Genomic DNA, 14,457 nt, shown 5'->3' on the forward strand with positions numbered 1-14,457 from the left:
GGGCGGTGAGTAGCTTACACCGCCTTTCCCTGTCAGTCCCGTTTCAGGATTTCCACAACAATTCTTCCCCACCACACTTTTAATGCTTATGTAGACGTTTACGGGGTTGAATCTTATCAAAAGTCGCCAGATTTTTATAAACCAATGAATTTATGAATGTGATGTGGCATATTGTACGTCATGGCTATCAAAGAAAAGACCGGCACAGAGCCGTACTGGAAACGGAAGCGCCTCACGCCCGACAAGCTCCAAATTGAAGACATTGTGCTTCGGGAACCATCTCCTGGCAGACCAGCTCTTCTAGAGGTTCACGAGCAGGTGGATCTCCAGCTCGATACGCATCAACTGGCTCGGGAGGAGGAAAAAGAAAGAGTTCATGCGAGGGACTGGCCGGACCGGACACCGCTGGAAATCAGTCGGCTTGAAATGCTCCGGAAGGAATACGGGTGGATGAAGCATCTCCGCGTCACAGAACCCAAAGACAACTGGAAGTGCAGGTGGATGTGGGTGGTTATCTGATTGCTTGAGTTTTCGAATAAGACACGTGAATAAAATTGCTTATATGACACCCACTGACAGTCACATTTCGAGTACTTTGCCTGAGTATCTTGCAGGAGTATGACACCCTCTATCAACAAAAAAAATTATATAATTATCAAAGATATCTATGCTAATAATTTACAGGTCCTTGCTGCATTGAGTGAAGACCAAAGGCTTGCCATACAACGTCTCAGCATGCTCGATCAGACCATTTTCCAAAACGAAAAGTTCTCCCGGCATGGAAAGTATTTCTCGCCGTTCTTCAAGCCACTAAACGTGCCATCCGACGTCGAAGATGACCCTGCGACGCCATTACTCCTTTGCGTGCCATTTATGGACTGGAGCGATGTTACCAGCGACGCACGAATACCAAGATTTCAGGTTGACCCGCTCGAGAACATTCAGTCGGTCAAAGCTTCTTCGCACCCAGTCCGGTCGATACTGCAGCATTATTATCGATTAGAAGATACGACCGATCGTGAACGGAAACAGGTTTTTTCGCGCTCACAGCCATGGGCAAAAGATCATCTCATGACCGCCCGAGTCGGCCGCTGGTACGGCCGCAAAGACCGAGACTTTTACCCGACTGGCCTCGTTGTGGATGAGATGTGGATTCTTCTCATCGATCCCGGGCATATAGTGTCATTTTCGACCAATCAAAGCTGGAAACCGCGGATGATTCCTCATCAGCTCTCCACACGAATCCGTGAAGTCTCCTTTAAGACCGTCCGGAACAATTTTAGCTTGTCAAAGCAGCAGGATACATATGATGCATTGACACATATGGTGACTTGTATGCATGGAGCGTTTGGATTGTTGCATTGGAGCTTTTGGCAAGATTTCTTGTTGTGTCTGACGGACCGTTTTGCGCAGTATCTAAATCACTTGGTAAGCCGCCTCATAAACAATTTAACCTGAATTCTCATGTGTGTTGTCCACTCACTATCCAGACATCTGCACATCATCTGAGCATAAATACATCCATGTGCTAACTTTTCCCAGCAATTCCGGCTCTACCGCGCTCCCAGCTCAAAGCTCGTCATGGACATTCTCCAGATCCAAGACGAGCTAAACATCATCCTCAAACTCATGCACTCCCAGCGCCGTCTCTGCACAGATCTACAATCATACCTCTCAACCAGTTACTCTCACCTCTCCCGTTCTTCCACTGCTTCGCGACTATCTCAGACATACCCTGTCTCCGGATCGATCATCCACGCGGCCCATCTTCGAAACCTAGACTCTCGTACTTCCTCCCTCAACTCGCGCAATAACTCCCTAGCATCTCATCCACCGACCCACGGGACTGACTCCCTCCCTGCTACTTCATCGCCTGCTGCGGCCTACATTCCTTCTACTCCTGATCCCGTACCTGCTGCAGCTTCTGTTCCGCCGACGCCTTCCTGCCCATCTACACCCATCCACACTCACGGGCACATCTACACCCCTTTTGACAGCAACCCCCTCCCACATGCCCACACCGCGCTCACAAACCCCATCATCCACCTGACCGAACTTCTCGACCGCGAACTCGCCGACCTAGCAGACCTACGCGAATCCTCCGGGCAGCTTGTCAACCGCACCATCCAGCTAGTCAACATGCGCCAAGAAGATCACGGCAAAGCCATCCTCGTCTTCACCGTCGTCACCCTCATCTTCTTGCCCTTATCCTTTGTCACGTCTTATTTTGGCATGAACACCTCCGATATCCGAGATATGGCTGCTGGACAAGGCATTTTCTGGGCTGTCGCCGGAACTGTCACGCTCTTGGTCGTCGCAAGCTCCCTCTTTGTTGCATTTTACGGTGTCAAAGTATGGGAACGCTTCCTCGTTTCCCGCCATGAAGGAAAGGGTGATTCGAGAGCTGGTCTCGGAGACCTCGTCGAGGGAAGAAGCGTTTCCTGGGCCATCGGTGTCCCAACTTCTACTGCCGCTACTACGACAGCGGCGCGACCTGGGGCGCTACCCGTGGCTAAGGACGCTGCACGCTTTCAATCTCCTGCGTCAGGAGCCGGGACTCTGGGTGTGGGAGGTGAAACGCCAGTAGGCGGGTTGAACGCGATCTTGCGCGATGAAGGTGGAGGTTCTGAGGCGCAAGAAGCTGCGGAGCGTGGCCAGGTATTTGCCGGAGGGATAGGGGAGAAGATGCCTAGAGTCAAATGGAGGGGGACTTTGTAAGTCTGTGGAGGGTGGGGGAAGGAGCTGATAATCTGATGTTGCAAGGCAAAATGTGGTACGACGAGGAAGAAGCAGGAAGGGACCGATTGCGAATATTGAACGTAATCGAGGAAGAAAAGGACTCATATATATGAATCTACGAATATGTTGCCATGATAAGATGAAGAGGCAGGTATATAAATTTTCTTCATGATACACATAGAGATGCACATCCATTTTCAGCGCCCTGTCTATATGAATCAATTACGAGATGATGACTTTAGCATTAGCATTAGCATAGGAAACCGGAAAGGAAAAGGAGGATGCCGTTCAATCCAGATGAAGTTATGAATCAAGCAATTGATCATGGAAATTAAAAAAAATAGATTTCTTTTATTGCTCCGCGCCAGAGGTAATCTAAAAAGAAAAATGGACATATGTAAAATCTAGTGATACCGACATAAAATATATGGTACAGGGAGGAGTACAGAGGTACAAGGAGGAGAAAAGCAGCCAATAGAACACCGCTCGAAGAAGATGATGGTATGAGGATAAATATAAACGGTCGGTGACGATTGAGAAGGACTATTCGGCAAGTCCATCTAGGACTTTCCAAGAGCCACCATTCTCTCATCTTCTACGGCCACCCTTGGCTGCTTTCTTGCCAGCGGGAACCGCGACAGTTTGGAGCTGCGGCGTCTGTTGGGGTTGCGAGAAGGCCGCACGAGCGAGGGCGCGGTCAATGACCTTGACGCCATCAAGTAGAGTGCCTTCTTTCTCGCGCTGCGTCTCAGCTAATAAGGCTTGCTGGCGCTTCGCGAGAAGCTGCTGCTGACGCTCCGGTGTCATCAGCCATTCCTTGGGGAAGCGGAATTGCCGCTTCGGCTTGTGGTGGCGGAAGTCAAAGGGGATATCTGCAAAGGTGTCTTTGGGGTCCTTTTGTGATTGTTTGTGTCAGAGCGAGGGCCAAGAGATATTAAGAGGGGAGGAAAATACAGACCTTGGCTTCCTTGATGATATCATCGACAACGTCGAGCAGGTAGCGCTTGTTCTGGGCTTGCGACTCAAACATCTCGCAGCTGATCTTGACGATATCCGTGTCAGGATTGTATCGTACGCCAACAATCTTAATGAGCTTGCTACGCTGGGTCTCGCTCAGGTTGGGCAAATCCTTTGTGCAAAATTCCACCACAACCTTATTCTCAGCGGGGTGCGATTCGCCCATGTAAGTGGTGTAGCGGAAACGGAGAGGCTCGTCCTTGGCCGGCGGGACGAAAGGCTTGGCGAGTTCTAGTAATTTGAGTGTCAGCTAGATATTCAAGGCAAGAGTATTGTGAGTTTTGCATGAAGACGGATCGTTTCATATGCGAGTGTCGAAAAAAATAGTAGTTTGAGAAGTACGTACTTGACAACAGAGGCATCTCCCACGCCGCAATTCGCGCATATTCTCTCATCTCACGGTGCTGCTCGAGGTCACCATGCGCATGCGAGGAAATGTCATCGTGGGCAAATTCGTCGTCGGCTCCGAAATCCTCAGGCTCCGGCTCTCCCATTGCCAACAGACCTTGTTGCTCTCTGGCGAACACTATATATTCTCTAGGCTCATTCACGTCGACGTAGTGTGAGGCTTCACCAACCGCACGTTCCAATCGGTCACGAACGGCAGGCTTTCGCATGTGTTGCTTCAGACCACTGGATGAAGCCTCAAACTCTTTCTGCTCTTGTGGCGACAGCGAATCATAGACATTGCGGATGGTAGGATCAAGTGAGTCACGGAAAACGGTCGAAGTCGATGTGGCAGAGGAGCTGTCGTCCTGTTTAAGGGATGTGCTGGTAAAAGATCGAGCGGATGTGGATCTCGAAGAAACTGAAACGGAAGACGCAATTGGCGCCATTGATCGAGACGTCGATGATATTCTCGACGGGCAGCGCAGGGCTGCCAAGCCCATTCGATTCATTGCCGCTGCCATGGCCGTTGACAGCTGCTGGCGCACTTGAACGGGCAGATTTGTGGATAATTGATGGCGTGGAGCATCAAATCATGCGGCCAACGGGGAAGATGAACATTTGGTCGCCAAATATGGAAAGTCTTGGCATCGGACATACAAACTCCGACCGGGGAGCAACCAACAAATCGTTGCCCGCAGTGCAGTTCAATCACAGACGGTGGACACTCGTCGGCTTTTGAAGGTTAATTCAAGATTAAAAGATGGCTCAATCGAATCAAGCGGCAGAGAAGACCAAGGTCCAAAAGAAGCTATGTTTTGTCACAATAGGTGCTACTGCATCCTTTGATGCTCTCATTTCTGCCGTCCTCACCCCGGAGTTCTTCGACGCACTGCGAGAGGCCAACTATACTCATCTACTTGTTCAATATGGCAAAGAAGGACAACTCATTTTCAATAAATACATGTCGCAGCGGGCAGAGCAATTGAGTGCACGGAATAATATTGTTGTACAAGGCTTTGGGTTCAACAAGAACGGTCTCGCGCAAGAGATGCGCTCGGCCAAGGGAAATAAGGGCGAGACAGAAGGCGTGGTCATAAGTCATGCAGGTACGGACTTGCACATCAAGGTTATGAAAGGAGTAGTGCTGATATTGACTCCCTGTTATTGAAGGCTCTGGGTCTATTCTTGATGCGTTACGGATCGCTGTTCCTCTCATTGTTGTCCCAAACCCTTCGCTACTGAATAACCATCAGATCGAGCTTGCGGAGGAGTTGGCATCGATGGGCTACGTGGTACATGGAAAATTAGCGTAAGTCACCTGATCAGCTCTGTCAGGATTATCTCTGAGTCGCTCTAGAAATCTCCGTGCTGCTATTACGGAGTCTGAAGAGCTTCGACGGCGACAGAAAGTCTGGCCGCCTGTGAATAGTGGAGAAGATCCGTCCGGCCGAGGGATTGCCGGTGTCATGGATGACGAGATGGGCTTCGTTGATTGAAGCATGCCACAACTGGTCAACCACACGCACCAAAAATTGAATAGTCTGACCTATAAGCTCTCTCTGCGCAGCCCTGAAAGCAGACAGACGCTCTCTAAGCTCTCCTGGATAATTGCGGGCAAATGGGAACATATCTGGACTCATCGTCCAAGAGGGCCCCAACCGAACAACGTCTGGCCAGGTTCAGAGTAATGGGGGACAAAGAGGAAGGAAATCATGATACCAAAATAAAGGGATGGCAATTAGCCTGTACTACCAGGAACCGGTAGTATGCATGGGTTGATTATGTCTGATCAACCCTGAGAGTATCAAGCTGACAAATTCCCTCAAAGATATGCGCCTTCCGATAGATGTCTTACTCACGGATGGATCCGTTCCCGTCCAGTGATTACAGACTCCTGTGCCAATGTGCGGATGAGTTCGTGCTTTGCTGGCTAGCAGATTACATTCAACGATCTCTTTCCTGATCAAGTGACATAATGGACACTCCGTTGAGATTCGATGAATGCCATCGCGCCAAATGTCAAAATTGGCGTGTCAGAACACAAGGCGGAAGTCTCTAATACGGGGAAGAAATGCGGCATCGTATGTGGCTCATCAAGCGTGTTAAACATATGTAAATGCCTTTGAAGGAGATTACGGAGTTAGTGGCATACCTGCCAAGGCAGAGATCTGTAACGTTGACCACTGCAAAGGCCGGCGAAACCCCATTGCATATGATTGTTAAATTTGGGAGTCGGCACAACCCAAAGCCCGACTCGGCTTTGTTATGAACTAAAACCCACCACCAATGGGGAAATACTGAAGAAAATATCCGTCTCTGAAAGTGGCGAGCTTACTGCTTACGAACGCTTCATGGGAAGAAGAAGGCGGCACCCGGCCTGCGTGTCAAGTGAACAACAATTCTCATTCTATATCAACCGTGATAGGTAATAGTCTCGAGTATAAAAATAAGGCTTTTGACATGAGCGATGCAGAAAGGATGACTATGTATTATTAATTAAATCGTTTCGAGAACAATGTTCCGTCTTCTCTCTTGTGATGCGTTGAGCCCCGTTCATCTCCGTTTTTGGAGATGGAACTCTAAGGCTCAAACCGGCGTGATCAAAATGAGCCAAGCGACTATGCCATAAGCCCTAGGAGTCAGCGTCATTATATACTATAACCACAACAGCTCCCAAGTGTGATATAAAGCCTGAAAGACTACACTGTGAATCAATTGCTTTCATTTTACATTAATTCCTCGGATGCATAAAACGAAAATGCAAGAGTTCAAGGAGACTACCACTGTCGACGAGGTTGCCGACGCCTTTGCGGAGCATATAAAAGGGAAAACAGGTTAGCTTTCTCCGCAATGTTTACTCCACTTGGGAATGAAGATTAGAGTGGCCATGATCAAATATGCATCTAAAATTAATAGTCCATCGGAAATTGATAAGTTTTCACAGTATTAATTACCGGAATCAACAAGACCGGCCTCGGCGGAGAAGCTGCGAGAGCTATTGCACGGAAGCAGCCATCTTTAATTATTCTTGCCGGCCGAACCACTTCAAAGTTGCGAGAGGTAGAAGAAGAGATTCGCGCATTAGCGCCGTCCGTTAAAACTCGATTGCTTGAATTGGACCTCAACTCGCAGAAACATGTCCGCCAAGCAGCTGCAGAGGTAAACAAATACCCGGAACCAATTGAGGTTCTCATCAACAATGCTGGTGTCATGTTTCCGCCATATCAGCTCTCTGATGATGGCATCGAGTCGACTTTTGCAATTGATCATATCGGGCATTTCCTGTTCACCAACTTGATCATGCCAAGGATTGTTGCTGCGGGCCCTGGAGCAAGAATTATTAATATCAGCAGTAGAGGTCATCAATTCAGTGACGTCTTTTTTGACGATTGGAATTTCAATGTAAGTTGAAATTCAAAAGTTCGACAATTTCCTCTCTGTTCAGTGCCAAATTAGGTGGAATTCCACTAATGCCACGCATTCAGGACGGAAAATCTTATGACAAAATGAAAGCATATGGTCAGGCGAAGACTGCGAATATCCTATTCAGCCGATCTCTTGCACAGAAATTAAAGCGCAAAGGAATTCTTTCGTTCAGTGTGCATCCTGGCAAGATCCTGCACACTGAACTGGGTCGGTTTATGTCTAAAGAGATGCTGGTGGCCTGGGGTGAGTCTCACTTTGTTGTGATCGTGGTTCGTTGGAGAATTGGATAGACTCGATGCGACATTGCCGAGCAGTAAAATACTTGGAGTTTAGGCCGCTAATAATCTCGTTAGGGATTATTGACAAGGATGGAAACTTGCTTGAAACGCCTGGCATGATGAATAAAACTTTGGCCCAAGGTGCCGCGACCCATCTCGTTGCTGGATTTGATCCCAGCATTGTCGGTATGTGTACACATTCATTATGCAGTCCATTGCCAATCGAAGCATGCTTGGACATTCAAGATGGTCTTTCATCTGAACAGTTCTCTTCATATAGATCGGAGTGGCGAGTACCTCCAGGACTGTCACATTGAGACAGACGATATTTCGCCTTATGCCAAAAGCGAAGAGGGCGCGGAAAGGCTTTGGAAATTGAGCGAAAAGCTGGTCGGACAGAAGTTTGAATACTAATATCTGACACAAGAGGAGTAATGAGTAAGTGCATTTGATAACGTATAATGTGGCGAGAAGAATTGATGCTTCAAATAATGCGGAGGAGCTGCAGATTGAAAATAATACTCCTATCCCCTCTCAACGAATTTTAATACTGTAAAATAGATCCTGTAAAATTTAGACTTGCATATCTTTTGTTGTCATAATCGTGAACTCTCAAGCCGTCCTCAATGATCATGCAAAATGAATTTATTATTCTGTTGTTGTTTACAGTAGGCCTTGAAACACCCGCCCCTGCCGCCTCTGCCGTATCGCGCCAAATCCGAGCGGTCCTCGCGGGAGACCCCTAACCGGAAAAAGGCTTCTCCTTATGCCCCTCAACGCCCACTGTAGAGATCCGCTTCCCTTTCGCTCTGCCCCACCACCACCGTCATTATTTATCGTGCGCCTTTTTCATCTTCATCAACCCACCAAGGTCCAGAATCGGTCGTCATATCGGACCATTCCAGATTGCGATAAAATTTCTGAGCTTCACTGTCTCATTTTCCCTCCAAATTCTTCTTCGTCCCCCGCAAGACTGATCAGTCTTGCTCTGAGATTTATCGGTACGTATCACTTTCTCAGTCTTATTTTCCGGGCATTGCCATTCGACATGTGATGTTTTCTATTGGGTTCTGCACTTGATCCTATTTCTGTTTTAAGCTCCACAAATTGTTATCAAGCCGCCTTTGTGTCATTTCTTGGCCTTTGGTGTTGCTGTCCTAAATTCGCATCTATGCAATCTCTTTTCATCTTTATCACGGGATTTTCATGCAATTGCTTTTGATTCCCTCAATTCACCGCATATGTATATCCCTATATTTCGCGGATTCAGAAAGAATTGAGTCTACTTCTGCCTATATTTCTCTTACTCCAGAACGGTTGTTTCGATCTTTTGCGGGCTGTCCATGTATCTCCGTCTATTTCTTATTTTCCATGTCTATCATATTGAGGAGCAGCTAAGGAGCATATTGGAATCTCTTGCTGGGAAAACGAAATTAACTCATGATTGAACGCAGGTTACATATATCTTTGAGGCAACATGTCCAAGGACGCTGGCACGCCGAGAGTTTTCCTCGCCCGTCATGGTATGTATTATTTCTGTACTGCCTTTTAAGTCCTGTATATTCGGCATTCGTCAGACCTAAATCTTTCTCCCGTATCTTGATCAAGTTGAAAGTCATTGCCAGCATTGTGGCCTGCTTTGATCCTCTCTCAATTTGCCTCTGCCTTTTCCCCGTTATTGCCGTTCTTGTTTTCAGTATTTTTTACCCACGTCCTGTCTTTGTACAAGCCGTCCGTTTCCCTTCCATCCTTAATCTTCTCGCACAAATCTCTTTAATACCGTTTTACAATCACCCGCTCCTACTAATTTACTTACCAGGCGAAACCGAATGGTCTGCCAATGGCCGTTTCACCGGCACTTCCGAGATTCCACTCACCCCACACGGCGAGCTGCAGGTCATCGGCACAGGCCAAAAGATGGCTGGACCCGGTAAGCTGATTGACCCGGCGAAGCTGGTACGCATCTTTGTGAGCCCGCGCCAGCGTGCCCAGCGCACGCTGGAGCTGCTTCTGCCCAACAACTCGACCGAGACGGAGATCACAAACGACATTTCCGAGTGGGGATACGGCAAATACGAGGGTTTGTTCTCGCATGAGATCCGCCAGGGCCGCAAGGAGAGAGGGCTCGACAAGGAGCGGCCCTGGGATATCTGGATCGACGGATGCGAGGACGGAGAGTGAGTCCCCTGTCCTTGTCGTTTCATGCATTCCCTCTTCATTATTTTTTTTTTTTTGATTGAATTATCTCATATGGGTACTTGTCGGCGAAACAAAACTAACAATGTCATTCAGGAGCCCCGAGCAAGTCACGGTCCGCATCGACTCTCTGATTGCCCGTATCCGGGAAATGCAAAAGGATTCGATGCACGGCGAGAAGCCCGCTGATGTGTTGATTGTAAGCGCCCCTCCCCCCTTCCTTTTCCAAAAAAGAAACCCTTCCGTGTACCCGCACTCTATCTATTTTGCCTCGTTATAAACGAAGCAAATCTATGCATGGCATGGTATACCTTCTTCAGGAACACTATTCTAATGGTCCCACTTTATTAATAGATTGCTCACGGCCACTCTCTTCGCGCCTTCACCAGGCGCTGGCTCGGATACCCGCTTTCCTTCCCGCTCAGCGTCATGCTTGATCCCGGCGCTGTTGGCATCTTGAGGTATGTGCTTTCCCTCTTTCTCTCCTTTTCCAGGTTCCCGTTCTTTTTGTCCAGGCACCAAATTTGTCTGCTTTGGAGATTCCGTTTGGAATGCTTCCATTTGATTCGGCTGCACAATTCTCTCCTTATTCTCCATGACATTTCTTTGTTTCCCCTTTTTCACTCTTTCTACCCCACCCCAACCCAATTCAGTCAGTAATGTGCCACGCTGTCCATTGTCTCTTCAAGTTACATCGAGACAATATACCGCGATGACTAACGATTGCACAACTTCGAAATATAGCTACCAACACCGTAACATCAATGAGCCGGCAATGCTCCTGGGAATGGCCCTGCCGGCTGATAAATAGATTGCATGCGTCTTCTGACGGTTGTGTGCCCTGTGTAAACAAGTGGTGGAAAGGCTATAGTTAAAGGGGCTTCAATCTTTTGCGAGGTTATATACAGTCATGCGAGAATTGGGCACGCGAGATCGATCAATGCTTTGGGAGATACGAGACGTATATGTGGGAGACGGAGATACATGTTGTATTAAAACGATGGCAATGTATATATGTGAGGGGCGAGAGCAAACTGGCAATTGATACCATCCCGCTATAGCAGCGATGAGTTTAAAAAGCGTCAAAATTCAAAGGACAATGCGATGCAAAATTCAAGCGTTCGTAATTTATCGAAGGCTGCAGCAGTGAACTGATATAATGTATACTTGAAACATTTCACAAAATGTTCACATAACAATGGTCAAATATATTTACTTTAGAAATCATGATTCATTCAACTACTTCAAAGCGTAATATCTAATGACTTCTCATGACACTCCACTAGAAATCTCTAACTAGCGGCAGGTGAGTACCCCTATCGACATATTGCATTTAAGCAGTGCCGACAGAGATACGGTGGTAGCCACCCTTGGCAGCGACCTCCTTCTGGAGGGCGGCCATGCGCTGCTGGTCACCCATGGGGTCGTTGGACTCAGCATCGAGGTCCCAGCCGAGGAAGCCGTTGGTGTAGTTGGGCTCAAAGTCCTGGGAGATGATGCCGAGACGCTTGGAGTAGTTGGTGACCTTGCTCCAGTCACGCTTGACGTTCTTGACGTCGCTGGAGAAGTAGGCGAAAGAACGCTCAAAGATCTTGCGGTTGACAGGAGTGTTCATGATGGGCTTAACATCAATGTACTCCTCGTAAGCCTGGCCGGGGTTGGCCAAGACGAAGTCGGTGGCCTTCTTGATGGCACGCATGAACTTCTGGACAGCGCCCTGGTTCTCGCTGATGAACTGCTCGTTGCCAATGTACAAGATAGTGCAGAAGCAGCAGCAGCCCAAAGCGGCGAGCTTGTCGATGCGGAGCATCTGGACGTCGTCCTTGGGGCGGCCCTGAGAGCCAAGCCACTCCTCGAGCTCGACCATCTGGACGTTCTCCAGACCGATACCAGCATCGATCTCGCCCTTCATGATGGCCTTGGAGACGTTCATGCCGCAGCGAACGGCAGTGTAGTCCGACGGGCTCATGCCGTAGGACTTGGTCAGCTCGTCAATCTGGATCTTGCCGAACTCGCCGACGTAGCCGATACGCTTGCCCTTGAGGGAGGTGAAGTCCTCGGTGATACCGCTGGACTTGAGGTAGATGACACCGGTGAAGGGCTCGTCGAGGAGAGAGCCGACGGAGATGACGGGGTAGCCACGGGCTTTGGCCTGGAGTTTCGGTGTTAGATTAATGGATTGCAAGAAATGGGGCCCGAAGGAGACAACATACGGCCAGAGTGTGGATCATAGCCTTGAAGCCCATGTCGGCCTTGCCGGTGCCGATGAGCTCAGTGACATCGCTGGGGTCGTTGGGCTCGGTGATGGCGACCTTGACACCCTCCTCCTTGAAGAAACCCTTGGAGTGGGCAAGGTAGAGAGGGGCATGGTAAGGGGTTGCGTGCCTTTTGACATTGAAATCGACATGTTAGTTTCCTAAAATTGATCGAAACCCCAAACAAGACAATAACGAAAGGGTCATGACTACCAATTGGTAAGGAAAGTGATCCTGTCGGTGGTAGCCATGGTGTTTGATGGGGGGTTTGATCAAAGCTGTTCCGTGTAAGCAACACTATCCTACTGTCTCTTGTAGGGGAAGAGAAGCATGTCCTTGCGCCGGAATTATCCAGATCAAGTCTTGACGGTCTAATCTCAGAACAACCGCCCCCCGACACGTCTATTGCTCCCAACTCGTAGTCTGTCTTGTCCCATCGTGTTGGTGTTGTCGTCGCTTTTGGTATACCGATACCAATTCAGGGTTCGGATGGGACAGAGACAGGAGTTGGGTAGACGGTCGAGCGAACAGTCGACACCCGTCATGCTTTCAAGGGCGTTACCTTAACGCTTTGATGCTTGATCCATTGATTACTCCATCGTAAGAACTTTCCAACAATGCTTCTCCTCTACATCGCGTACCGCTTGGAGGGTTTTGGTTCGTGAGGGAAGTAAGAATTGAGATAATAAAACAAATTCGTCTATAGACAGAAGGGAAAGAAGAAGATGCAAAACAGGAAGCTGGGCGGTTTAAGTATTGCTCTCAGAAGGGGACAAAGGAGGGGCAGAGATACAGAAACAGTCGAGAGATGAGGGGCACAGCTCACTTGCCCCACCATGATGGAGACTGAATTGGTCGATCTCTCAACATGGTTCGATTATGCCGTCCTCACGCCGTGCTGACATCTGCTATGCAAAGCAAAGACATGAATCATTAGGTAAGTCGTGTATGTAACCTTTCATTCGAAGACAGGCAATCGTTGGCTGATCGCCCTGCTAATAAAGCTAAAGGGCTACGAGTATCCTTGTTAAAGCCGTTGATGCCGCGGAACCAGTTTTGTTGCCAGATGATTGATCGAGGTGGAAACGTTGCTTCATGAGATAAGGACACATTATCCGTCGAGGAGATCATTTAACGCACTTAGTCAACTTCAGAGCTAACAAGCTTCAGTGAGTTTGTTTCGCCTGGTTCTTCTGATTCGCTAAAAAGAGGTGTGGAGATGATGGATTTGCAGCTTGGGCCAGATGCCACAAAGCCATGACGAATACAGCATTCGGAGTACAACACACCAGCTGGTTCGGCCGTTCCACGGAAACGAATGACTTTAGCTTAAGCTTTCCACCATGAGCACAACAACGATACAGCAAGTAAATCAGTATGATATCCTGACACCTCGATATCCTTCCAATCCAACAAGTGCCGGCCGCCATGATTCGTCTCCACCCACTCAACGCCCAAGGCAGAGAGACCATTTCACTCTTTTTGGGACACAGAAAGTCTTGGCTTGCGGCCATCCATGCCGATATCGTTCAGAAAGGGAGATGATCTGATTTGGTTTCCAGGGGTCATGGTCAGGAATGCCCGTGACGTCGGTCTTCTCACGGTACCCCCGAGTCTACCCGTCCCTGCCCCACTACGCGGAAAGCTCCTCTGAGCTTGAATAGTTGAAGTCAACATGATTTTTCGGAGGTGCTCTCTTCATTGTGGGACAGTCAGAGAGCATGGTCGTCATCACTATCATATCAAATGTCCATATCTTTGAACAATATACTCAATTGCATTTATATCAAGTTCTATCATATCAAGAGCAATTCCCCAATTGATACCGTTGAAGCCTGAATCGGAGCCCAGAGCATCTGAGTTGATGCCGAACGATCCGAGAGCGGAGCGGACCCCACCCCTCATTCGACGGGTCGGTGCGCAGACGAGGACCCGTTAAGAGTTGGGGCGGCTTTTCCACCAACTGCAGCTCCTAGCTGTCTGCCCTACCCAGGACTAAGGCCGACAAGCATATGGAGCCAAAGGTCAAGGAGTGTGCGTTAAGCTTCGAGCTTGGGTGCTGCTGCATTGGCTCTCGCAGGTCTTGCTGGGATCATGACTAGATGCTTGCTTCAATCTAGGATCATACGATTCTTGCAGTCTATAACCAAAGGCTA

The 14,457-nt window shown here is 48.6% G+C and overlaps 6 protein-coding genes across 6 annotated transcripts; 4 read left to right on the plus strand and 2 right to left on the minus strand.

The window, feature by feature from the left end:
- Positions 1-83: 83 nt before the first annotated feature.
- Positions 84-3,132, plus strand: L228DRAFT_250628 (hypothetical protein). Its single transcript, XM_018333380.1, has 4 exons — positions 84-503; positions 580-616; positions 685-1,428; positions 1,543-3,132. The coding sequence occupies exons 1-4, from the start codon at positions 181-183 to the stop codon at positions 2,716-2,718; spliced, it is 2,280 nt and encodes a 759-aa protein (XP_018185142.1). The 5' UTR covers positions 84-180; the 3' UTR covers positions 2,719-3,132.
- L228DRAFT_263462 (hypothetical protein) lies at positions 3,095-4,742 on the minus strand. Its single transcript, XM_018334494.1, has 3 exons — positions 4,103-4,742; positions 3,698-3,987; positions 3,095-3,633 (listed from the first exon to the last, which is right to left on the minus strand). The coding sequence occupies exons 1-3, from the start codon at positions 4,665-4,667 to the stop codon at positions 3,328-3,330; spliced, it is 1,161 nt and encodes a 386-aa protein (XP_018185143.1). The 5' UTR covers positions 4,668-4,742; the 3' UTR covers positions 3,095-3,327.
- Positions 4,743-4,906: 164 nt separating this feature from the next.
- L228DRAFT_241353 (glycosyltransferase family 1 protein) lies at positions 4,907-5,642 on the plus strand (the record flags this gene model as incomplete). Its single annotated transcript, XM_018331323.1, has 3 exons — positions 4,907-5,252; positions 5,317-5,455; positions 5,504-5,642. 3 exons carry the CDS (start codon positions 4,907-4,909, stop codon positions 5,640-5,642), a joined length of 624 nt encoding a protein of 207 aa, XP_018185144.1.
- Positions 5,643-6,788: 1,146 nt separating this feature from the next.
- On the plus strand, positions 6,789-8,384 carry L228DRAFT_250633 (short-chain dehydrogenase). The gene is made up of 5 exons (XM_018333381.1): positions 6,789-6,980; positions 7,091-7,548; positions 7,632-7,815; positions 7,926-8,036; positions 8,131-8,384. Exons 1-5 carry the CDS (start codon positions 6,905-6,907, stop codon positions 8,262-8,264), a joined length of 963 nt encoding a protein of 320 aa, XP_018185145.1. The 5' UTR covers positions 6,789-6,904; the 3' UTR covers positions 8,265-8,384.
- Positions 8,385-9,327: 943 nt separating this feature from the next.
- On the plus strand, positions 9,328-10,857 carry L228DRAFT_241355 (putative phosphoglycerate mutase; the record flags this gene model as incomplete). The annotated part of the gene is made up of 5 exons (XM_018331324.1): positions 9,328-9,373; positions 9,670-10,027; positions 10,143-10,245; positions 10,401-10,507; positions 10,791-10,857. 5 exons carry the CDS (start codon positions 9,328-9,330, stop codon positions 10,855-10,857), a joined length of 681 nt encoding a protein of 226 aa, XP_018185146.1.
- Positions 10,858-11,291: 434 nt separating this feature from the next.
- Positions 11,292-13,000, minus strand: L228DRAFT_250638 (putative thiamine biosynthesis protein). The gene is made up of 4 exons (XM_018333382.1): positions 12,943-13,000; positions 12,515-12,579; positions 12,260-12,431; positions 11,292-12,198 (listed from the first exon to the last, which is right to left on the minus strand). Exons 2-4 carry the CDS (start codon positions 12,550-12,552, stop codon positions 11,380-11,382), a joined length of 1,029 nt encoding a protein of 342 aa, XP_018185147.1. The 5' UTR covers positions 12,553-12,579; positions 12,943-13,000; the 3' UTR covers positions 11,292-11,379.
- Between the last annotated feature and the right edge of the window lie 1,457 nt (positions 13,001-14,457).

This window comes from Xylona heveae, assembly GCF_001619985.1.
Source record: "Xylona heveae TC161 unplaced genomic scaffold L228scaffold_12, whole genome shotgun sequence".
Classification (NCBI taxonomy): domain Eukaryota; kingdom Fungi; phylum Ascomycota; class Xylonomycetes; order Xylonales; family Xylonaceae; genus Xylona; species Xylona heveae.